This window comes from Lotus japonicus, chromosome 6 (assembly GCF_012489685.1).
Source record: "Lotus japonicus ecotype B-129 chromosome 6, LjGifu_v1.2".
NCBI classification, from domain to species: Eukaryota; Viridiplantae; Streptophyta; class Magnoliopsida; order Fabales; family Fabaceae; genus Lotus; species Lotus japonicus.
Genome location: NC_080046.1, coordinates 21,203,640 through 21,226,749, shown reverse-complemented (window position 1 = coordinate 21,226,749; position 23,110 = coordinate 21,203,640). Strand labels below are relative to the sequence as shown.

The window sequence follows — 23,110 nt, the reverse complement described above, 5'->3', positions numbered from 1 at the left end:
TTGTACTATAATTCAGGTACGAAAATTAATTATGAGTAAATATATCTAAATAAAAATAACGTCACTTAAACTCACGTTACCGAATCCAATTATGACCGACTCCAATTCTAGTAAAATCAAATTCTGCTTAACAATGATCCAAACACGCACTCGTCACAATTATATTATACAAAGGGTTTTATCGACAATTCAAATCCAGCTAAACATTTCTTTTCTGTTTGCGTTTACAACCCTAACCCCTGCAGATTCTGCTGCCCCTTTCTCTCTTGGTCTTGGATAATTTTCCGATGTACGGATCCGAGAATAACGGAGAAGATTCGGAGCCTACGGCATTCAGAATAGCGGAGAAGAAGTACAAGCTCTACTACGATAACAACGCTTTCTCCAAGAACAAGAACAAAACCAAAAAACAAGCGAAACCCGTAGACTTAACTCAAGTCCTGGACTTCAAATCTATTCAGGAATGCCATCACCGCAACGCTGAGCTTCCTCCGGGAATTACCGTTTTTCATGACAAGTTCAGCTCTCCAGTGTTTTCTTTGCAAAATCGCCCTGGTATGCTATTCTTTCTTGTAATCACTCATCAACTAACTAACTACAACTAGAACCAGGTGACTTGATTATATTTTCAACTAACTCGGCAAAAGTTTTCGAGCGATTTTAGGGTTTAGGTTTTTCGGGCTGATTTTAAAGTTTAGGGCCTATTTTAGGGTTAAGTGTTGATTTTACTGTTTCAAACTGATTTTCAAATTTAGGGCCGATTTTAGGAATTGAGACGAATTTTAGAGTTCGGGCTGATTTTAGGGTTTTATATTGATTTTAGAGTTTTATGTAATTTGTAAAATCACTAAGGTTTGGTTTTGGTTTGGATAAAACTGGTTTTATTTAATTGGTATACATGTTGTAAAATGGATAAGTTAAAACCGGTTATCCATAAATTGGATATTTTTTGATATGGTCATGGTTTGGTTCATAGAATTGGATTTTTTGAACACCCCTAAAAACCAACATTGTTCAATTACAGGACAGTGTAAAATATTTGTGTATTTGAGCTATTAAGAGTTTATTACTTAAGGCGACTACACCGTTTAAAGTATAGGTGCTTCTGTCCCTGTGACGAACTATTTGATTGGGATAACTAACTAGAAACTAATCACAAGTGCAGGCTTTTATTTTATTCCTGGAGCATTAAGCACAGAGAAACAATGTACTTTGATCAAGGAGAGCTTGATTGATTTTCCACAGCCACCCAACAGAACAAATCACAATGTCATCTATGGTCCTATACACGATTTGTTCGTTGCGGCTAAAGATGGGAAAGTTTTGGTAAAGGAGGAATCTCCTCTGGTTACTGTTACCTCATCGGAACCAAGTGCTGATTCATTTTGTATAGAAGCCGACAGTAAGGAGTGGAAGTTTACCACTGAAAATGATTGCTCCTTGAAAAAGTGCAGGTCCATTTCTGCTTCTGCTTTACTGCGAAAGTTGCGATGGAGCACCCTTGGCCTACAATTTGATTGGTCCAAGGTAAGTTATATTATGATTTGCCGCTGCAAATATTTCCAGCTGCATTTCTCATCAAACCAATTAAGTTTTCGCTCTCACATTACTTGGTCTTGGGAGAATACCATCATAGCTACTGAAGTATGTTATTAAGTTTGAGATTATTGATATGGCATGAAGTATGTTACCTGACTTAAATATGATCCGTTTTTAGCTATAGAGGAACTGTTTTTATAGTTGTGACTGAGATATAAAACAATTGCTTATAAATTTGAGATTATTGATTCATGCATTATTGTTATTCTAATGTTGCTAAGATCAGTGACGGATCCAGGAATATTTTGTTGTAGGGGCAATATATACATGTGAATTTGTCTTACTAAAAACATAATATATTATCTTTCAAAAGAAAATAGAACATTATATATTATCATAACTTTATTGAATATGTATTATAGTTGTACTCTACGAGTTTTGGTGCATGTTTTGATACACATTTAGAAATCACAATGAAGATAAAATTACAGTAGATGTAAACTTTTCCCTTCGAAAGTCGAATTCGATAAACAACAATTAGAAAAAAACTTGTATGAAGAAAGTTATGACAAAACTTCACCGTGACTTTTCACCATTTATCAAAACATGCACTTGATTTTTGAAGCCATTAAACATTTTTTCATAACTAAAATTAAATAATTATAACATGGTTAATTTCTTGTTCGCAAATAGTAAGTCTAAGTTAACGGAAATATAAATAATTACATAAAAATAAGAATAATAATCCTTAGTATCATCATATTTATGTGGGGTATTTTCTTGTGTGGGATACTTTCTATTATTTGGGGGCAATTTTTATTATGTGGGGGCGTATCATCATATTTATGTGGGGTATTTTCTTGTGTGGGATACTTTCTATTATGTGGGGGCAATTTTTATTATGTGGGGGCATTTTCTAGTGTGTAAAACAAATAACACTAAATATCATAATATTTAATACTACTACTAGTAATTTTTTTCACAATCACATGGGGGCATTTGACCCCACATGCTCCTAAGTAGATCCGTGCCTGGCTAAGATAATAGATTTATTATTAGATATTCATTCTACCCCGTTGCGAAAAAGAAAAACTAAACATGTTTTGCTAAGGTTATTATTATAGTTGTGTGCCCCATAGTTGTGCATTAGGTCTTTGTTGGAAGGTATAATTTCAACTTCGGAAAAAAGTTTGTTCGAACTAATATTCGGGGAAATCACTCACAATTCAAGAATTATATTTGTGTATAGAGGAATTATGATGTCTCTCTCCTGCATAACAAAATTCCTGAAGCACTCTGTGAGCTTGCTAAACAATTAGCGAAACCTGCATTGCCTGCTGGTGTTGAATTCCGGCCTGAAGCTGCAATTGTGAATTATTTCACATCAGGTATGATTAAAGCATATTTTAATTATAAATTTGCTTTTGTTATGATTCCATGTCTCTTTTCTTTACTCCCCTTTTGAGTTTAATTTTGCTACGGTGTGATCATAAAACTTTTCACACTATATTCTGGCATATTATTGTAATAACAAATGAGTTTTTCTGTTATTAAAAAAACTTTTATTTTTTTAAAGAGTCAGCACCACATAGTTCACTGATTAACCTCTCACTTGATTTATATATTAATTCAGGGGACACACTTGGCGGTCACCTTGATGACATGGAAGCAGATTGGAGCAAGCCGATAGTTAGTTTAAGGTAATATGCCGATTTCTTTTTGACTATTTTGTCTTTTGGTTTCTAGATACAAACATATCAAAGGAAAGGTTGAACATGTACCTGGATGCTTTGTTCTAATTACTTTATTGTTCTCGTTTCCTCAGTTTGGGCTGCAAAGCTATTTTTCTTTTGGGAGGAAAATCGAAAGAGGATCTTCCCCTGGCAATGTTCCTTCGAAGCGGTGATGTTGTACTCATGGCTGGAGAAGCAAGGGAATGCTTTCATGGTAAGTACTGTGGCTCCATTTAGTAAATATTGCAGCTCTGTTTGGCGGAGCTTATTTTAGTTTAACTTTAGCATAAGCGTTGATGCAAGTGTTTGCGAGAGCTTATGTGAATAGCCTACCTGTAAATTACTTTGAGCTAATATTCATAAGTTTCTTAGATTAACTTATGGATAAGCACTTAAATTACCTGTGATCTATTTTGAGCTTATTTCAATAAGCTTCTTGAATAATCTTATGAATAAGCGCTTATCATGCTTAATTAAACTCTTTGCCTAAATGCACCATGAATCAAATAGTGATTTATATGATCAATTGAAGTATGTCACTGATGAAGATGATTATTGGCAATTCACTTAATTATCCAGCTATATTCTAGTGCTGACTCGCTTAGTTTCAAATTTCCATTTAACTGTTGAAAATGGGTCTGGTATCGATTGCAGGTGTTCCTCGGATATTCACAGATAAAGAGAATTCTGAAATAGGCCATCTTGAGACATTGCTAGCACACCAAGATGATCTGTGTATCTTAAATTACATTCAAACTTCAAGAATCAATATCAATATCCGACAAGTTTTTTGAGCTGTACACTTTTCTTTTCTTTTCTTTTTTTGATAACTGAGCAGTATTCTTTTTTTAATAGCTCATGAATAAAGAAAGGATATATCATTTGTATTTAATTTAATATGATTATGGCTTTATTTTTATTTTCAGTGACAAGTGAATCATTGTCCAGTAAACCTCGCGCTTCAAAAATACTTCTTGCCTGTTGTATACGTGTTGGTATGATATATGTGTATATATATATATATATATATAGGATGTATCTTATGAGAAAGATAATCTTATGTGAGAAAATGAGAATAAATCACGACCATTAGATCTAACCATCAACGGTCAAGATTAAAACATTAAGTCATGTGACTTTTTAAGTGATCATGTGACAATCACATGACCATTAAATTCTTTTAATCTTAACAGTTGATTGTTAGATCTAACGGTCGTGATTTATTCTCATTTTCTCACATAAGATTACCTTTCTAACGGTCGTGATATATAAGCGTATTGTTTTCCAAACCTTCGTCTTATAGATTATAGATTCTCCAATTAGGCGCGTTTGAGGGAGAAAACCTGGTAACAAACGGGCTCTTCAGCTTCAGTACCCAAGATGTTCGTTTGTTTTTTTTTTTTTTGACAGTCAACATAAACATTTCATTAATTAACAAGAGATATAATGTCTTTGAGTACAAAGGATTGAATGCAAAAAGGAGTGAACCCAACCCAAACACAATTATCATTCTCCAAAGAGAACTTAGAGAGGTGATGGGCTACCATATTTGCATTTCTACTAATATGAGTAAGGGAAAAGGATAAGAACCTACAGCTTAAGAACATAATATCCTGCATAATATAGTACTGATTTGAACCATGTGACTGATTATTTAACACAGCATCCACTACTTTCTTACAATCTGATTCCACCATAACTGATTGAAATCCATGATTTAGAGCAAATTCAAGGCCAAATTTCAGAGCACACGCTTCCGCATATTCTGCTCCAAACCCAGCTGAGTGACATTGTTGCAGCAGCTAGCACATTGCCAAAATGGTTTCGAACAACTACAGCCAAACCCCAAGACGAGCCGGACCCAGAAGCATCAACACTAATTTTAACAAATGGGGCTCGGAGGAGCATTCCATTGCTGCTCTACTCTCACCGCCACTCCAGAACCCTCACCCCGTAACTGTCTCTGAGATTGCTGATAAGAATGCATAGTTCCCATAGCTTGAGAAACCACATCAAGTTCAGAAGAGTTCTTCCCACCGAAACACAGGATATTGCGGGCACGCCAAATCTGGTACTCCCTCCGGTCCTATTTATAAGCAACAAAAAAAAAATTCACATAGTTTAAGAAATGTAGTTAAAGTAGATAAAATGCATTAAATTTGTCTTGAATTAAAATAAACTTCCAAAATTACCCTTTATTATTAGTATTGGAAAGTGGGAAAGAGAGAGAATAATTAATGAGACACATTTTACAAGTTAGAATTAATAAGGGCATCATTGGAAAAAAATAATTAATATAGCTCAAACTTTCATTTGGTTCTTATAAAAAGGACCAAGATTTTTCTTCTCTTTCATGCTTATAAATAGGACCGGAGGGAGTAACAAAGAGCTGCTATCATTTCTCTTACTTTCATAATTGCAGTTCGTTTGTTTTAACTGTTAAAATATAATTTTGTTGCAAATGTTCCTTTTAATTTTTTGCTGAGGTGACCTATTTTTACAAATATTGCCGTTTACTTTTTTATATGTATGATGACTAGTGTGCTTACATGTATGTGCATCGGTGAATTTTGCTCTTTGATTTAAACCATGTGTGAATAGATTAATATTTGAGGATTTAAAAAAAAAAATTGAGAAAACAATGTTTGAATAAGACTACCCACAATGGTTTCAACATTCAACACCCTCAACACTCCACTTTTTCTCTTCCCAACACTCCACATCACCTTCTCTCTCCAGTTCAACACTTCATTCAACTTTTACCCACTCCAATGGTTTTTTATTCAACACCCTACCCCCTACCTCACCACTTTTATTTCATATTTTGATTTAATTTTATATTTTTCTTTTTATGATTTCATAAAATTAAAATTTACGATAAAAATTAAATTAAATAAACTATTATCGATTTAATTTAATTTAATGTTTTTTTATTTATTTAAATTAAATTTATTTTGATCAGTGTTCCATGCTGGTAAGTGACTTCTCCTGCTCGTAGGAGTTGAATCCTCATAATTTAGAGTGGCTTCATTACCAGCTGTCATGCCAGCAAGATTCATTTGTGTTGAAAACTCGGGAAATTCAGGTGCACCATCATTAGACGGCGGTGTTGGAGATGGATATCTGAACATAGATCCATGATGGGGATGAGGACGTTGGTTGAGAAATTGGGTTGGATCTTGAAAATTGTTTTAATTTTGGTAGTTGGATTGATTTGGATCTTGATAATTGTTGTGATTTTGGTAGTTGGAAATTTGATTTGGATGTTGATAAATGTTGGGATTTTGGTAGTTGGGAAACTGATTTGGATGTTGATAATTGTTGGGAATTTGGTTGTTGGGAAACTGATTTGGATGTTGATAATTGTTGGGAATTTGGTTAGAAGAATTCTGGGTGTTGAAATGGTACTTGTTGGGATCCATTTCAAAGCAAAGGGGATAGTAGAAAGATAATAAGATGAATAAGATGATGGAAAACTTGGTTTTTTTTTCTGTGTCCAAATCAAACGAACCAAGTCTCTATTTATAGAGAAAAAAAAATCATGAATTTTGGTAATTTTTTTTATATTTTTTAAAATTTTTTTTTGAATGAAATAATTGAGTTGGAAAGATTAGGATAAAAGAAAATCGCCCGGACCAATCAAATCGCGACACGCGTCACTCGTCAGACCGTCTCTCTCTCCTCACGCGCGTGCGTGGCACGCGCCTGTCGGTGCCTAACCGACGCGTGCCACGCGTCCCACCACCGGATGGGTTGGGACCCGCCTGCTGCCACGGCCTGCAGAGACGCGCCTTGTATGCGCGTGTGTAGCACGCGCCTGGCATTCGCCAACCAGGCCGTGCCACGTGTCACCGCGGGCAGGTTTCAGCTGTGTTGAAAATTTTCAACACCTCTCTCCTCCTTCCAATTTTCAACACCCACTTTCAACACCATTAAAACCCCATTTCAACTTTCAGCTACCCACTTTCAACACCATTGTGGGTAGTCTAAGAATGAAGATAAAACTTTTATAATTTCAATATAACAAATACAAAAAAATATTCCAAATTGAAGATTTCAACATGAAACAACAATAGTTAACAAATGATAAGAGAATTAAATTTCAGCGACCCTATAATCATGTATACATGATTTCTCTCCAATAAGTAGATGAATGTCTTCATAGAAATCTTCAAAATTGGTCATCTAAGAAATCCAATTTTTTTGCTTTGCACCATATATTTTTATGGATTTGCTTTTAGCACTACGATAATAAACAAAACTAGGATACAATGAGGGATACGAGCCTAATTCTAGTTGTAATGTTGCATACCTTCAATAAAAATACTAAGGTAATTGTTATTCGCACCTCCCTTTCATCTAGTTCCACTCCCTTAAAATGGTGAAAAGACAAAAAAAACCCTTTAATAAAAAAACTTCCCCCTTCCACCCACCACCCCTTCTTCCTCATATCCCCTCTCATCTTTCTTCTTCCTTCACCAAGATACCAACACCTCCCATTATCCTCTATTTCTCTCTCCAAACTCATCCTCCATTTCCTCCTCCACCTCACACCCGTCGTCGATTCCCTCACCGTTGCCTTCGTCATCATCGTCTCTGTTGAAAGTACTGCTTTCGCGTTCGTTTCTGCAATGTTTCACACTTTAAAGTGTGTGTACTACGCAATTTAAAGTGTGTTAGGTGTGAATATACATTGCGTTAACTATGCACTTTAAAGTGTGCTTAAAGTGCGTAGTTAACACATGTTAAAGTGCGCGGTGTAGTAGAATACAGAAAAAAATTGTATGTTTGTTTACCTTTTTCTTTTGCCATTGTAAAAGGTATTACCATGAGTCCAGTTAAGTCCTATGAAGTTGACAGCCCGAAAGAGAAGTCATTATCTGAGAAGTTAGTAAACGCTGAGGATGTGTAAGACGAGCCACTTTCTATGCATTATACAAAGGCATTCACCACAAATTATGTCTTTCTTAGCCATGCTTAGCTAATTTCATTTTAGCACTTGGGATGTGAATCCTTAACTTTGTTATGTTTTAGTTTATGAGTTCATTAATGGAATAAAGGTTTCTTCTATGAGTTCATATTCTTGTTTTAATATTAGCTTGAATGCATGCAAGTTGTTTAACTTATTCTTTTCAACAAATAGAAGTTTGGTTTTGAAAAAGGGACTTGAGATTGAATTGATTAGTTGGCTGCGCCTTAGGAATGAGGGCGAGGGTTGGTAGTTGATGGCCTGAAAATCAGAACTTAATCTTCAATTGAATTTTTCATAGGTACCTAAGGAATTAGACTAATGAGATTTGATTGAAAGCTTTATTTAACTTACGAAATCAACACTTAAAGAATTAGGGTAGATAAACCATAGAATGAATTTCATGAACTATATATACTCTCTTTTACTTAAAACATAACTTGTTTTGGTGAAACTAAACTCAAGTGCTAGTCTTTAAACACAATGTGTGTTTGGATTTCAGTTTGCAAAACAGAGTTTGAGTCAATGTGGGTTTGCAAAATAAAGTTTGGGTGAATGTGAGTTTGTTGTAATGTGATTTATGTTTGGATACTTTTATTTTAAAAGTAAGTTTGATGAGTTAATCATGTTTGGATAATTTTAATCAAAAGCACTTTCATGTGTATAATTACTATAAAAGTTTAACATCAATGTACCAACCAACATTCATCTAATGTAGAAGTAAGAGTTGTGTCAAGTTGGGTTAAAGTGGTTTTGAACCAAAACTGAGTTAGGATGAAAGTGGGTTTAAGCTACCCAAACAAAATGACACAATGTTCAGTGCAGATCAAAAGCACATTGAGGTGTGCAAACAGAAAAACAAACATCGCCATAATCACTTGTTTGCTTCTAAAACTAGTTCATCTACCAATCAAATATACATTATCTTCTATTTACTTGTGCTCTAAACAACTCTTACTTTGTGTGAATTGGTATTTCCCACAATCAATGTAGTTCGACAATCTTCTATATTACCTCTAGCGTACCGTATACTTGAGGATAACGTATCAGTCATCCCACTCGACCCTCGGGTTGCTTTTCCCGCAGAGCAGGTCGAGGGTTATATGTTTGGTATGACTAAGTATCACACTAGTTCATCATACCGAGGTATGTGCGTGCACAACATGGTGGAGTGGTAAGTTGAAATAAAAACAACTAACATTCTTCATCAAGCTATGTGCTTTTATATCTTATTTCGCTAACATCTAAATTACCATACCAAAACATTTAGTTTGGGTATGATACATGAAATGATAGGGACCAATTAGAATCAACTAGGTGGCATTAATTAATCATTTTCTCCTTTTATTTTTTTTTTATGAAATAAATATTATTTTTAATTTCATTATTTACTGAATAGTCCTCAGTTAATGTATCAATTAAGAATGACCCTCACTCTCTCCTTTCCACTCGACCTTTCCTCTCCTCCCTCACTACCATCTTCTTCTTCATTTTACTTCCTCTGCAACAAAAACACATCAACCTCATCTTCTTCTCCTTCCATGGCAACCGCTACCACCATGCCCACCTCACCAGCCGCCACCATTGTCCCTCTTGCTTCCTCTGTCGCGAACGCACCACCACTGCCGTCGCAAGGGAGAAAAACAAAACCCTAAAACCGCCACCTTTCACCCGATCTCCGGCGAACCATTCAGTTTTTGGAAAAACCAACACCGCAATTGAACTCCCCTCACCGTCCGCAACAAAACCCCTCAATCAATTCGATGATCGGCCACCGTCAGTCCGGCGACCGCCGCCGCCGCCACTGGCGTCTTCTCCGGCGAGCTTTGTTCTGATAAAGGAGGCCAATTTCTCGAGCTCTTGATCTCCTCTTCCTGAATCCAAGGTCAAATCATTGTTTAGAGCTTTGATGGCCACTGAATCCAAGCTCTGAAGTGCTAAGAGTCGCCTTTAGATTCTAATGAAACAACTCGATCGCATTAAACAGAAAAATCATCATTCTTATTGATTTTGGACTAAGCATAATAACAAACAACATGTGGGCTAGAAGAATTGGCAAAAATGAAAGAACAGAAAAATCATCAAGCCAAGGCATACATACCCGAGTCATAGCCACGGCAGCACAAGCAAGATTGAGCTTGGTCTTGAGAATAGCATGGTAATCCTCAGAATCAGTAGGAACTGGAACGGTTGGATCATTTTTATTTTTAACATCAACCATTGAAGATGAAGAAGAGGAAGAAGGAGAAGTAGAAGAACAAGGTTGTTCAGCCGCCACAGAAGAAGAAGCTTCCTTCAGAAACTGTTGAAAAGCCCACTCTGAAGCACTCCGGTTCATCTTTCCCGGTTCAATGGGGTTTTGACTTTGGTAAGGGAGATGTTGATGAAGAAGATGATGATGAAGGATGAATTTCTGGGTTAAGATAAAGCTTAATCTCTTTTTTAGAATGTGAAAACCCTAAAACGTACAAAAAAGAAATTTCATGAAATTGGATTACCACTTAACGAAATTACAAAAATGTTAGGACCATAACATAATTAATACATATATTTTTTTTCTGTTTTTCTTTTTTTAAAAAAAAGAAAAATAAAGAAGTCAAAGTTTACACTCAAAGCAACTCCTATTGGTCCACATCATTTAAGTAAGTTATGATATAATTGTGGTACGCACCTCCGAACAATTGAACACCGGGAATTAGATTTCCCACCCCCTGGTTTAGAATTGCCACCCTAGCCTTTTTAAAAAAATGTCGGGAATACCCTCCGGGACTTAAACCTCCATACCAGTCCAGAGGTTGATGTTCTGGACTAGTCCGAGAGTTAAAAGTTCGGATTCTTTAGTTACAGTTAAAATAACATGACTATAGTCCAATTGCAGCAAATATAACATGACTTTAAAATTGAAAAGTTACATAATCCAATTTAAACAAAATTACAATACATAATCCAAGTTAAGCAATGGAAAAGTAAAGCAAAATAACAATACATAATCTAAGTTCAGCATTTCAAAAGTTACACAAATAGTCCTTAATATAGAATTGGCTAAAAAGCATTTTTGGCCCCTGATGTTTCAAGTTTGTGCAAATTCTGCCCCTACTCTATTTTTGTCGACGTTTCTACTCCTCATGTTTTCAAATAGTGCACTGTCTACCCCTCAGTCAGTCAGGTTTTCTCAGGAGATGTTCCTGAATGAATTGGAGAGATGAAGAGGAGTATATGAAGTTGATGATGATTAATGAAATGATATAAATTAAATTTGCTTGATGTATATATCAATTATGTATGTAATTGAGCTGGTTAAATGCATGTTTTGCTACTTACCGGTCTTGAGTTTGAATCTCCCATGCTCATTTTTTCCAATTTCACTTGTAATTTTCATGTGGCAGGTTCAAAAAATATAAAAAAAAGTCAAATCAGCTCATTCCGTTAGTTTTTTAACGTCTGACTGACGGAGGGGTAGACGGTGCACTGTTTGAAAACATGAGGGGTAGAAACATCGACAAAAATAGAGCAGGGGCAGAATTTGCACAAACTTAAAACATTAGGGGTCAAAAGTGTTTTTTAGCCTATAGAATTAGTAAAGAACTAATATTAATCTTCTGTTATGTTTGTGAAGCTTCCAGGTGGAGGTGCACTGTCCTTTGGAAATACCTGTATAATGAAAACAAATTCAAATGCTTTGTTGTAGATGTGGAAAAGATTCAAATGCTTTATTTTAGATGTGGAAGAAGATTATCATACCTTGACTACATTGGACAAGGTTATATTCAGATAACAATTAGACTTTCTAGGAGAGAACACAGCGACCTGAAAGTAAAGTGAAGAAACGATGTGATGTCCAAGTTGTCCAAAGAAGCTTAAAATGTTAAAGTTGCCTATAGATTAACCTTTTGGAGAAGCAGAACAGATCCAACAGTTATGTCTTTCGCAAATACGCTTTCAGTGAAGACCTTGTGATGGATACTAGCGCCAACAGTGCCCGTAGGGTCCTGAATCTCAATCTCAGATGTCATGAGAGAAACATGAATATAACATTTCACTGAAATATAAGGAGGAATAAGGAAATACCTTGAGTGTAACTGTTGCATCTCCAAACCCATTGGGATTGCAGGATTTGATAACACCGATGACGTGATCTACTCTTTCATGATGGTGAGTGATTGCGCCCAGAGGAGTGGCAGATCCGTTTAATTGCAGGGCTGAAAGCCAAGCATTGGATTGGAAATCGGGATCGGTGTCGTGGCCGTCTTGGAGGACTTGCCTAACGAATTGTTGGGTTGAAATGTTTGGTTTGTTGTCGGTGGATCTGCGGTGAATCATGGCGGCCTGGACGGCGCCAGCTGGGCCGGGAATGAGAGGACGAGAGCTGGAGGCAAGGTTGTCTTGGCGTTTGCAAGGGCGGATGAAGGTTGATGGTGGATCTTGTTCCATTTCTTTTGGTTATTTCCTGCAACAAGGGAAGAAGGGAAGTAATGTAATGGTGTAGGATGCCTTTGGTGCATAGGGGACTAATATAGGAAGTAAAGGGATTTATGGTGTAGGATGAATGAGTAATGGGGTTGGTGGTGAAGATTAATGGTGGTCAGTGTTGGTTGTGTAGGCAGTGATGGTGGTTGAGATTGTAATTGATGGTGGTCAGAGTTGGTTGTGTAGGCATTCTGCTGCTTGGTAAGGGTGATCCAGGACTATAAGTTTCGGATCAATCCAGGACTTTAAGTTTCGGATCAATCCAGGACTATAAGTTCCGGATCAATCCAGGACTATAAGTTCCGGACTGATTCATAATTAAATTTACCACCCCCCCTTTTTAAGACGTCCGAGAGTTGAAAACCCGGATTAATATGAAACTTCAAGATTCGTACCTCTCAAACCAGATACTGTCACAGACAGAAACGTGAAAATGCAGTGACAATAATATGGGACAAACAGACCTCGTAACAATACTGGAGCATTGTCTTAATACATGTAGGAAAATATTCTTGCTAATAATATGGTTACACACATGGTTACAACATTACAAACATGAATCATATTATCAATCTTCTGTTATGTCTGTTAAATCAAAGTTGGTAATAACACGAGGACCAATCCAAACAGTGTGTTCAGCCATAAATCTATCCAAACGCTCTTTATACGGTTTACACCATTCGGACTCGGGTTCTTCAACGTTGTATTCCCATTGGGGAGCAATTGGCGGCATAGGATGTCCAGACACCAACTTCAGCTACATTTAAGAGTATAATAGTAAAATTAGATATATTTCAATATAAATTGTTTAACGTGACAAGAGAGTGTATTAATAAAAAAGAAGATATGTATTTAATTGAGGATATACCTGTACAAAGTGATTGGTCACATGACCAATAGCTATGACAGGATGTTCTAACGGTGGGGCACCTCCTCTCATCGGAAGGTAAGTGTAACTAGATTTTAACGAGATGGAGATGAAAACCACCCGAAACCGGTTAGCAATAAGGTACCCCATCTCCGGTAGATGCATCCATTTGGCTTTAGTGGCTCTACCATCAGGAGGGAGAGTGAGACGATTGTGCATGGCTTGTACCACATCATAACCCCACATGCGTGTATAGTGTTTCTCATAGAGTGTGAGTTCTACAATCAGCTCTTCCCTAACCCGAGGCCAACCGTCCTGACCGTTCTGAAGGTCCAGCAATGCAGCGACGGCTCTGTATCCACAATTACCATCCCCGACAACATCTATCACTTCATGTATATATGGCCATAAAAAAGATGGCAACTCCGGTAAGTAGATTTTGGAGCCGGTGGCTGTCATAACCTTCTTGTTCTTTGACTTAGGAGCTTGCGATGTTGGAGTTGTTTTAGGAGTTTTGGTGAGCCTAGGTTTCCTCTTGCTAGCTTTCGCTTCTTGTTCTTTGGTCTGATTGTCAACAAGTTCCCAATGTGAAAGGTCACGCTAGGTGGATCCTATTGATTGACCTCTGGGAGGTTTGGTTTTCCTCTCCTTGGACGATTGATTGTGCTTTATCTTCACTTCAGGAGGACACAATGAACTGATTTGAGGACAATAAAGCTCTTTAAGCTTCCTTCTCAGCATACTTTGGCCCGCATCATCCAAGGTATTGAAATGAGCCCACAAAGCCTCAATCTCTAGCGGCATGCATCCACTGTTTGAGGTTTGACTCTCCACAACAGGCACTTGTTCCCAAGAAAGTATCTTTCAGAATGGATCAACTGCTGCATACGGAATTGAGGCCATACTCTGAAGTGCACAAGCGCAAGGTAGTCCATGAGTGACTTTCATCACGCAACCGCATTTCTCACCATGACCCCAAAATCTGTTTTGTTCATCATACATTAGGTGAAGTGCATGTTTAGCAACGAATCCTCTCATATTCTTATACATTGGAGACTTGAAACGGTGCTCTACAATGTTAATACTGCGCTCAAACGATGCTTGTATTGCATTGTGGCGTACAATGGTCAACCTATCAATTGCTTCCCATGAATCGCACAGGTTACCCTTGCCGTTCCTAAGCATCTTCTTCAAGCTTGCATGTGCACTTTCAGCCCTGCATACAAACATGAAGCTAGTCTATCAAAGCCTATCAAATGCATACAAAAAATGAAACAAGCCTATCAAATGAATCAATTCTATCAAATGAAACAAGTCTATCAAATGCATACAAAAAATGAAACAAGCCTATCAAATGAATCAATACTATCAAATGAAGCAAGTCTATCAAGATTGCATGTGCGTAGTACCTGTTACTTGTTGTCGTTCCAAAATGCTTCACTCTGTTTGTCCATGCCTTCACAAATTTCTCCTTGTGAACCAACCAAGTGTCATAAATGTACGATGTGAACCTTGGATGATCCTTACACATATCACACATGTCGCTCCATTCCTCCTCAAATTGTGTAGCTGTTTCCGCATATACCACTTCATTCCACTTTTGCATCACTAAGGCTTTAAAATCCGTTGTGTCAACCCACAATTTGCACTTTGCCTCAACATTCTTGTTTATGTGGAATAGGCATAGTAAATGGGTAGCCTTAGGAAAAATATTCCGAACAGCACTGAGTAAAGCCAATTCCCTATCAGTCACAATCACTCCAGGTAATCGGGCAGGGTCAGCAAGTAGAGATTTCATGCACTCCAAGGCCCAAACATAGTCAGGTGTGCGCTCACGAGTCATGTAGCAAAATGCAATGGAGTAAGTCAGACCAGTAGAAGTGAGGCCAACCATTTCAAGCAATGGAATTTGAAATTTGTTTGTCTTATATGTGCAATCCATGATTACCACGTGAGGGAATGTGTTGAAGAGTTTAATAGCATTAGGATGAGCCCAGAAAAGTTCCATAATGACACCCGAATCTTCTTCATGTCTTTCAAAGTGAACATAGTTGGCTTCTGCCAACTTCTTCAGCAAATATTGCATCTCTGTAAGTGGCCCGCGGTCTAGTTCTTTAACTTTTTTGATGCGATTATACACTTGAGTGATGGTAGACAAGTTACCCGGATTATTTTCCTTCAAAGTGGCCAACATGTGTCTCGGTGGGACCCAATTGTTATTCATGTTGTCGACTTGAACCTTCTCTTCTTCTGTCAGTCGACCAGCATAGGAATGGCCAACCAAAGATCTAGCTGGTTCATGGTTGTGTACCCCTTCCAACACTTTCAGCCACCAATTTCTATCACCCTCCGTAGGTCGTCCTTTAAGTTTAAAAGGACAATTACATTTTTGTGATCCGGTGGAGTTGTACTTGAAGGACTTAGGGTCCTTGTACGGGATATACACACCATGCTTCGAGCACCGCAGAATAATATACATATTTCCACCTTTTCTGGAATAATCAGACCTTCCAGTCACAATCGCATATCCATTGTCCTTCCCAACATTCTTAGCCCATTGTTTAAGGTCATCAACCGTTTCAAATATCTGTACAGTGGTAACATATCATTTTAAAATTAGTAATCAATTCAAGCATCACTAAACAATAATGTCATTATGGTATACGCAATGAATACCTGATCGGTCGACCATAAATGAGTGGTATCCACACTTATAGGCTGAACATTATCTTGTTGTTGAAGCAACATTCCTTCACTGACATCATTATCTTGTTTTAGAAGCAGCATTTCATCATCATAGAAAAATGTGCTCGTCATACTGCCTGCATAAACCAATCTGCCACTGGTTAACAGTCCGTATAATGAACATTCGTACTAATCCGATACTGTAACTTTCGTACTAATCCGAGACTATAACTCTCGTACTAATCCGAGACTATAACTTTCGTACTAATCCGAGACTTGAACATTCGGATTTATGTCGAGGCAGAAAAGTTGAAGTGATGGTGGTGGCAAAAAATGAAGAGAAATTTAAATAGTAGAAAATATAAACAAACGTATATTATTGGCAAATTATAATGGATGCAATGATACATACCAAGGTGGTGCTGGTTGATGAAGGTTGTTGTTGGTGGTGCATGAAGGTTGTTGTTGGTGGTGCAATGATGGTGGTGGGGGGTTGAGGGGTAGTAAGAAAAGAGGAAGTGAGGGAGTGAGGGTGATCAGAAGTGAAATGTAATGGGGGGTGGTTTGGTGGTTGAGGAGTTTATGGAGGCCATAATGGTGGTGAGGTAGGTGAAGCTATGGAGTAATGGTGCTGAAAAAGGTGGTAGAATCTGTCAGAGGTGTCCGGAAGTTGAAGTTTCATACTAATCTGAAGGATGAAGTTTCATACTGATCCGAAGGTTGAAGTTTCAGATTATATCTTGAAGATTAAACTTCATTACAAGGGTTTGTGTTGTTGAGTGCCAGGTTTTGGCTTCCATTACAAGGGTTGATTATTAGGGTTGATTATAAAAGTAATAGATTTTAAAAGTGAAAAGAAAAAAAAATGTTAAAGTGAAGATAAAGCTCACAAATTATTAGGGTTTAGGGTAAAAGTGAAAAATAAAAAAAAAAACATACGTTAAAGTGAACATAAAACTCATACTAATCCGAAATAGTAGTGAAAAATACATAGTCCCCTAATATCGTAATAGTAATGTCAACAAAATGCTCATACAACTAATGTCCCCTACTGTTCCCTACCCCGACGACCTCCCCTACCCCTACGGCCTCCCCTGGCTCCTGCCCTCCCGGCCAGCTGCTGCCCTGCCGCCCTCCCGGCCACCTGCTCGGCCACCGGCTCGGCCACCTGCTCGGCCACCTGCTCCCAGACCTCCTCTCCCAGCAGCGTAAGCAATGCCCTGTGTCCCAGCCAAGTCCTGGAGGATGCGAAGTGCTCTCTCCGTTAAAGCGCGGGCCTGTGTGCCTGGCAGCAAAGCATCATCCACCTCAAGTGACAACTCAAGGACTTCTAAAGCCCTATGCAAAGCAGCCTGAAAGTAAATAATAAAAAAAACGTTGTTAGTAAATCACATACAGAAAACCACAAGTGCATAAAGAAAATAGAAATAAAATTTAAAATTTACCACGGCACTGAGATCAATCCTCCTCTCATCCGGTATGATGAAACAATGAGACACTCTAGCGTACCAATCCATGTAACCGCCCAGAGCATGTCCCTCCTCTATAGCAGGGTCGCCCTCAGGGAACAAGTACTGCACATAATCTGCGAATGCCGCATCAACAGCCTCAGTTGCGGGAGATCTATCCATCTCACTAGGGTGGCGCGGGATCGTCTGTATATACCCAAACTGTCGCATGACCCGCTCCGGAAGATGAGGTCGCACAGCAGGGGGATAGGGACACCGAATGTAGCCTGAGAACAAAGCCCTCTCATCCCGCTGTCGCCATTCCCTGTGGGCCTCATATGGAGTCCAAGTGACGTCGTCGGCCGTCAACTCATCAAGTAGTACTCGCCTCTCGTCAAGCCTAGCATGCCCCGACCGTGACTCTGTCCACCTACGAGCTCTGGGCTGGTCCTCTGTGTAAGCCGGGTTCGCATACCGGCGAACGAGCCTGTCTGGAAAGTGCTCAAAGACCCAGGCCATCAACAGGGAAGTGTAACCGCCCATCTGTTTGACCCCGCTGCGAGAAGACTGTCCCTGCTGGTCGTACAACGTGGCAAGGGCCATGGCGCCCCACGCGAACTCCGACACCCGCTCAAGATCATGTAGCATGCCGATCCAACGGGCGGAGAATGAGTGCCCCCCACTCTTGTCGGCGAACAATGTCGCGCCAACAAGATGCATCAGGTACATCCTGGCTGCATGCTCGTACCGCCCCTCTACATTACAATGTAATACCAATTATGATTAAGTAAATATAAATAATAGTTGGAAAAAGTTCAGATAATGAATGAAACAAACCTGCAACAGCTTTCGGGTAAAGGTCTCGCAAGAAGCTGAACCTCATAGTCGGACCCCTAAGCCTATCAAACTCAGCCATGTACAAATCTGCATCCCCCCCTAACAGCAAAGCGCAGGTCTCTGCCACATCATATCTCGAGGCCACTCCTGGAGTGTAGAATCTCCCACCAACCGGGATGTGAAGAAGAGCGGAGACGTCGTCAAGGGTGACAGTCATCTCCCCAAATGGCATGTGGAAACTACTAGTCTCCTCGTGCCACCTCTCCACAAGGGCCGATATAAGCCCTAGATCCGTCTCTACATAGCTGCACCTGACCAGTGGATACAGTCCGCTCCTCTCCACAATCAAGCGGACCTCCCTGTAATTGTCCCCATCACACGTCATCAGCCCGAGCTTCGTACCAGCAGTGGCAAGCCTCAAATCACCTCGCTCAGAATAACGAGGGTCAGTGGTGCCTAGTAGGGTATGCCACGTCCACGGCGCTATGTGATCCGGGTAATGCTGCAGAAGTGACAACTCAACCGGCCCACCAGGAAACAGTGGATCTCTCTGGAGCGGCGGCATATTCGGATCCTCTACCTCTACATCCTCACCCTCAATCTCAGACTCAGACCCCGACTCCGACCCCGACTCAGACCCCGACTCCGACTCCGGCTCCTCAACTGCATCAATATCAAGTGAAGAGGTGGAAGGCTCAACAGTATCGTGGGCAGTAACCTCAGGCGTCGACTGAGGAGAAACCTCAGTAGCAGTAACCTCAGGCGTCGAGAGAGCAGGAACCTGAGTAGCAGGAACCTGAGTAGCAGGAACCTCAGTAGCAGGAACCTCAGTAGCAGGGGCAGGAACCTCAGTGGCAGGGGCAGGAACCTCAGTGGTCGCCTTCGGAGCCCCCTTCCGAGAAGTCGACACATCTGTATCATGATCACCTCGCCTATGAGAAGCGTGGAGATAGGCACGACGATCGGCCAACTCTTCAGACGATACCCTCTTAGTTTGCTTTGTCCTCGCCATAATCTATCAGAAAAAATAAGGAAAACAGATTAATAGCTATGTAATGAGTAACTAACTAGTTGAAGCAATCCACAAGTATACACAGTAAACTAATGTTATGAAATTTCAATACAATTCAAATAATGTTATGAAATTCAAATGTGAAATCTCAAGTTGGTTATGTCCTTAACCACTACCCTAAGATAGCCAAAAACATGGAAATTATCTTCACCCCATTCATCTTATCATGAAAAACAATAACAGAAGCAATATGAGAGACAGTACTGAATCTCTCAAGTCCGAATCTTGAAGTCCTGAACCAGTCCGAATCTTGAAGTCCTGAACCATTCCGAATCTTCAAGATTCGGAGTACGAATATCCCCAAATTCGCACCTCAGAACCCCAAATACTCCATAAATCACAATAGGAATGAAATTTCACCAAATCAACTCATAAAAAGGGATTCGAAACCTAACCTAATCTGAAATACCTAAATTTGAAACCCTAAATTTGAAATCACAACACCAACTCATCAAAATACACATGATTCAAAATACAAATGATTCTTGGTCGTGGATTCCAACAAATTACCTCAGTGTGGTCGGTTTTGAAACACAGATGATTCTTGGTCGCTTTTGGTCGTGATGTGTGGGTCGATTTGGGTGCCTCTGGGTCGCTTCTCTTGAGACCTCCGAGAGTTGATGTTCTGTCCCGTTACAAATGTGAATCTGAATTGATAGTTTTGTTCTATTATTAACTGAGTCCGACATTTGAACATTCGGAGGAGTCCGAATGTATAACAGTCCGAATGTATAACATTCGGACTAAAACACGGAGGGGTAATATTGGTTTTTCCCCACTTTTAAATGGGGTGGGAATTCTAAACCAGGGGTGGGAAATCTAATTCCCTTGAACACCCATAACTTTTCATTTTCCATTATTCACCCCGGTTGCCGTTCTCGGGTCTGAACATAAGGGCACAAGGTTCCCAACAATTCATCATCCACCATTACCAACACCACACTAAGCTCCTTCCTCCGTTCCTGACAAAATCAACCTACATCCAGAACTCAAAAGTGCATCTTCTTCGCCTGCCTCTTGTTTGGAACAACGCCTTCAATTCCAAATAGCAAAATGATGTTGATGGGCATGTTTCATAGGTACATAAATTCTCTAAATAACCCTTCATTTTCATCATCCACCCATCATTATTATTGTCTCTTTAGAAATAAAGTTCTGCCACAAATTGAAACCACACTTCAATCATCAAGGTTTTCTGTTTTTCACTACTCCTCTACTTATAGCCAAATAATACCATTATCATATGCTTCTAGTAATCCCTTGATTCAATCTTCGTTTCCCATGAACTCCTCTGTTGCATATCATTTTTCCATGCGCTGTTATTGCTCGGAGACTGTCCCCGCGACCACGACCGCGACCACAACCACAGATTTTGGTTCTGGTATGAGTAATGTTGTTCAGTTAGACAGTGATGTTGATAAGGTGTGTAATACCATGATGGATAACTTACATGGATTTAACAATTTGGAGAAAGCTCTTGACCAATTAGCCATCCCATTGTCCACCCCATTGGTTACGGGGGTGCTGCATAGGCTCCGATATGATGAGAAAATTGCATTTAGGTTTTTCACATGGGCTGGTAATCAAGAAAATTATTCACATGAGCCTTGTGCTTACAATGATATGATGGACATTTTGTCGAGCACGAAGTACAAGGTGAAACAGTTTCGGATAGTTTGTGATATGTTGGATTATATGAAGAGGAAGAACAAGAGTACAGTTCCGGTTGAAGTTCTCATGACCATTTTGAGAAAATATACTGAGAAGTATCTAACTCATGTGCAGAAGTTTGCAAAGAAGAAGAGGATAAGAGTGAAGACGCAACCGGAAATAAATGCATTTAACTTGCTGTTGGATGCACTTTGCAAGTGTTGCTTGGTTGAGTATGCTGAAGGGCTATATAAGAAAATGAGAAAGATAATCAACACTAATGCAGAAACATATAATATATTGGTTTTCGGGTGGTGTAGAGTTAGAAGCCCAACTAGAGGAATGAAATTGCTGGAAGAAATGATTCAACTGGGTCATAGGCCTGACAATTTCACATATAACACAGCCCTTGATACCTACTGCAAAGCAGGAATGATTACAGAGGCAGTGGATCTTTTTGAGTTCATGAGGACAAAAGGTTCAACCATATCATCTCCCACTGCCAAGACTTATGCAATTATGATTGTCACTCTTGCTCAAAATGATAGAATGGAGGAATGTTTTAAACTTATGGGGTATATGATCAGCAGTGGTTGTCTTCCTGATGTCACAACATACAAGGATATAATTGAAGGAGTGTGTTTGTGTGGAAAGATAGATGAAGCTTACAAGTTCTTGGAAGAGATGGGAAACAAAGGTTACCCACCTGATATTGTTACTTATAATTGTTTCCTCAGGGTCCTTTGTGACAATAAAAAGTCTGAGGAAGCCCTTAAACTATATGGAAGAATGATTGAATTGAGATGTATCCCTAGTGTCCAGACTTACAATATGCTGATCTCAATGTTTTTTGAGATGGATGATCCTGATGGGGCATTTGAGACTTGGCAGGAAATGGAAAAGAGGGGCTGCAATCTGGACACTGACACATATTGCGTGATGATCGAGGGGCTATTTAACTGCAATAAAACAGAAGAAGCTTGTTCTCTTTTAGAAGAAGTGATAAACAAGGGAATAAAATTGCCTTATAAAAAGTTTGATTCCTTTTTGATCCAACTTTCAGATCTTGGTGATCTTCATGCCATTCATAAGCTCTCAGATCATATGAGGAAATTCTATAATCCTGCCATGGCAAGACGTTATGCTATAAGTCAGAAGCGTAAGAGCATAAGTTTGAGAGAGAGGTAATCCTGAGAAACTTCTCAGTTGAGTTTGTGCTACCTGTTTGGAAAATATGGGGTCACATTTAGCAGGGTCCTTCTCATGATAGTTTAGACAAATATTTTCTGGAAGCATGTTACAATATTCACTATTTTAGATACGTCCTTCAAGCTTTGCCTCTGCACCACATATTGGACTATGATGATGACAACTAGTTGCAGCTTTGTCCATGTCCTAGCAGTCTCTCCAATCTGCTGCCAATATTTTTGGGTTGAGAAATCTGAACGTCTTTGGGTTCTCCTGTTCTCATATTTAGATCATTAAGAGAAATTGAGTAGTTGGCACAGCCTAAAGGGTGCATGTAAGTTAAGAGGTTGTGAACTTTTTACATGATAGTAAACTTTGTTATCTGGTCGAGAATCTTAACTACTTCACCTCAAATTAATGCCATTTATGAGATTAATTTAGCATTTTGAAGGCCATAGTGTGATTTTATTTGAACTATTTAACTGTCTCACTGTTATAACGAATGGACCTTCTCTTCAAATATGTGATCGCATATACGTTCTCCCTACTAAACCTGTGGCCACAATTTATTTTCCTGTTTGTGTTCCCCTTTTTCTTCTAATGTTTCTTTGGGTTAGGGAGCTTGTTTGTTTTGTTACAGATCTAGTGGTGGAC

At 39.0% G+C, this 23,110-nt stretch overlaps 7 protein-coding genes across 9 annotated transcripts; 2 read left to right on the top strand and 5 right to left on the bottom strand.

Annotated features, from left to right (window-relative positions):
• The first annotated feature begins 199 nt into the window (after positions 1-199).
• Positions 200-4,224, top strand: LOC130725889 (alpha-ketoglutarate-dependent dioxygenase alkB). Its single transcript, XM_057577076.1, has 6 exons — positions 200-555; positions 1,166-1,527; positions 2,789-2,927; positions 3,173-3,239; positions 3,365-3,486; positions 3,927-4,224. The coding sequence occupies exons 1-6, from the start codon at positions 288-290 to the stop codon at positions 4,064-4,066; spliced, it is 1,098 nt and encodes a 365-aa protein (XP_057433059.1). The 5' UTR covers positions 200-287; the 3' UTR covers positions 4,067-4,224.
• Positions 4,225-11,930: 7,706 nt separating this feature from the next.
• Positions 11,931-12,885, bottom strand: LOC130726107 (uncharacterized). Its single transcript, XM_057577336.1, has 3 exons — positions 12,310-12,885; positions 12,129-12,230; positions 11,931-12,048 (listed from the first exon to the last, which is right to left on the bottom strand). The coding sequence occupies exons 1-3, from the start codon at positions 12,670-12,672 to the stop codon at positions 11,977-11,979; spliced, it is 537 nt and encodes a 178-aa protein (XP_057433319.1). The 5' UTR covers positions 12,673-12,885; the 3' UTR covers positions 11,931-11,976.
• A 363-nt stretch (positions 12,886-13,248) lies between these two features.
• LOC130726065 (uncharacterized) lies at positions 13,249-13,743 on the bottom strand. The gene is made up of 2 exons (XM_057577285.1): positions 13,577-13,743; positions 13,249-13,465 (listed from the first exon to the last, which is right to left on the bottom strand). Exons 1-2 carry the CDS (start codon positions 13,739-13,741, stop codon positions 13,277-13,279), a joined length of 354 nt encoding a protein of 117 aa, XP_057433268.1. The 5' UTR covers positions 13,742-13,743; the 3' UTR covers positions 13,249-13,276.
• A 443-nt stretch (positions 13,744-14,186) lies between these two features.
• LOC130727032 (uncharacterized) lies at positions 14,187-15,233 on the bottom strand. Its single transcript, XM_057578363.1, has 2 exons — positions 14,986-15,233; positions 14,187-14,792 (listed from the first exon to the last, which is right to left on the bottom strand). The coding sequence occupies exons 1-2, from the start codon at positions 15,180-15,182 to the stop codon at positions 14,441-14,443; spliced, it is 549 nt and encodes a 182-aa protein (XP_057434346.1). The 5' UTR covers positions 15,183-15,233; the 3' UTR covers positions 14,187-14,440.
• Positions 15,185-16,393, bottom strand: LOC130725086 (protein FAR1-RELATED SEQUENCE 5-like). Its single transcript, XM_057576342.1, has 3 exons — positions 16,253-16,393; positions 15,297-16,163; positions 15,185-15,190 (listed from the first exon to the last, which is right to left on the bottom strand). Exons 1-3 carry the CDS (start codon positions 16,391-16,393, stop codon positions 15,185-15,187), a joined length of 1,014 nt encoding a protein of 337 aa, XP_057432325.1.
• On the bottom strand, positions 16,303-20,328 carry LOC130727030 (protein MAIN-LIKE 1-like). 3 transcript variants are annotated; one of them, XM_057578362.1, is made up of 5 exons: positions 20,129-20,328; positions 19,358-19,561; positions 18,547-19,327; positions 17,707-18,464; positions 16,303-17,613 (listed from the first exon to the last, which is right to left on the bottom strand). In XM_057578362.1, exons 2-5 carry the CDS (start codon positions 19,556-19,558, stop codon positions 17,344-17,346), a joined length of 2,010 nt encoding a protein of 669 aa, XP_057434345.1. In that variant the 5' UTR covers positions 19,559-19,561; positions 20,129-20,328; the 3' UTR covers positions 16,303-17,343. The 3 variants fall into 3 exon arrangements, with proteins under 3 accessions (XP_057434345.1, XP_057434343.1, XP_057434344.1); XM_057578360.1 differs by having other exon boundaries at positions 18,547-19,561; XM_057578361.1 differs by lacking the exon at positions 20,129-20,328 and having other exon boundaries at positions 18,547-19,739.
• Positions 20,329-20,468: 140 nt separating this feature from the next.
• LOC130726118 (pentatricopeptide repeat-containing protein At1g73400, mitochondrial) lies at positions 20,469-22,906 on the top strand. Its single transcript, XM_057577348.1, has one exon. It carries the CDS (start codon positions 20,672-20,674, stop codon positions 22,454-22,456), a length of 1,785 nt encoding a protein of 594 aa, XP_057433331.1. The 5' UTR covers positions 20,469-20,671; the 3' UTR covers positions 22,457-22,906.
• Positions 22,907-23,110: the final 204 nt, after the last annotated feature.

Coding starts and splice junctions, on each gene's coding strand:
- LOC130725889 (XM_057577076.1), top strand. CDS start 288: ATGTACGGATCCGAGAATAACGGAGAAGATTCGGAGCCTACGGCATTC. Junction 1,528..2,788: donor TACAATTTGATTGGTCCAAG/GTAAGTTATATT, acceptor ATTTGTGTATAG/AGGAATTATGATGTCTCTCT. Junction 2,928..3,172: donor TGTGAATTATTTCACATCAG/GTATGATTAAAG, acceptor ATATTAATTCAG/GGGACACACTTGGCGGTCAC.
- LOC130726065 (XM_057577285.1), bottom strand. CDS start 13,741: ATGCATCTACCGGAGATGGGGTACCTTATTGCTAACCGGTTTCGGGTG. Junction 13,466..13,576: donor TGACCAATCACTTTGTACAG/GTATATCCTCAA, acceptor TCTTAAATGTAG/CTGAAGTTGGTGTCTGGACA.
- LOC130727030 (XM_057578360.1), bottom strand. CDS start 19,558: ATGGCGAGGACAAAGCAAACTAAGAGGGTATCGTCTGAAGAGTTGGCC. Junction 18,465..18,546: donor TTACCCGAAAGCTGTTGCAG/GTTTGTTTCATT, acceptor ATTGTAATGTAG/AGGGGCGGTACGAGCATGCA. Junction 17,614..17,706: donor GGATTGATCTCAGTGCCGTG/GTAAATTTTAAA, acceptor ATTTACTTTCAG/GCTGCTTTGCATAGGGCTTT.
- LOC130726107 (XM_057577336.1), bottom strand. CDS start 12,672: ATGGAACAAGATCCACCATCAACCTTCATCCGCCCTTGCAAACGCCAA. Junction 12,231..12,309: donor ATGCAACAGTTACACTCAAG/GTATTTCCTTAT, acceptor ATTGAGATTCAG/GACCCTACGGGCACTGTTGG. Junction 12,049..12,128: donor CTGTTCTGCTTCTCCAAAAG/GTTAATCTATAG, acceptor CTTTACTTTCAG/GTCGCTGTGTTCTCTCCTAG.
- LOC130726118 (XM_057577348.1), top strand. CDS start 20,672: ATGATGTTGATGGGCATGTTTCATAGGTACATAAATTCTCTAAATAAC.
- LOC130727032 (XM_057578363.1), bottom strand. CDS start 15,182: ATGCAAAAGTGGAATGAAGTGGTATATGCGGAAACAGCTACACAATTT. Junction 14,793..14,985: donor GGAACGACAACAAGTAACAG/GTACTACGCACA, acceptor GTTTGTATGCAG/GGCTGAAAGTGCACATGCAA.
- LOC130725086 (XM_057576342.1), bottom strand. CDS start 16,393: ATGACGAGCACATTTTTCTATGATGATGAAATGCTGCTTCTAAAACAA. Junction 16,164..16,252: donor ATTTATGGTCGACCGATCAG/GTATTCATTGCG, acceptor ACCACTGTACAG/ATATTTGAAACGGTTGATGA.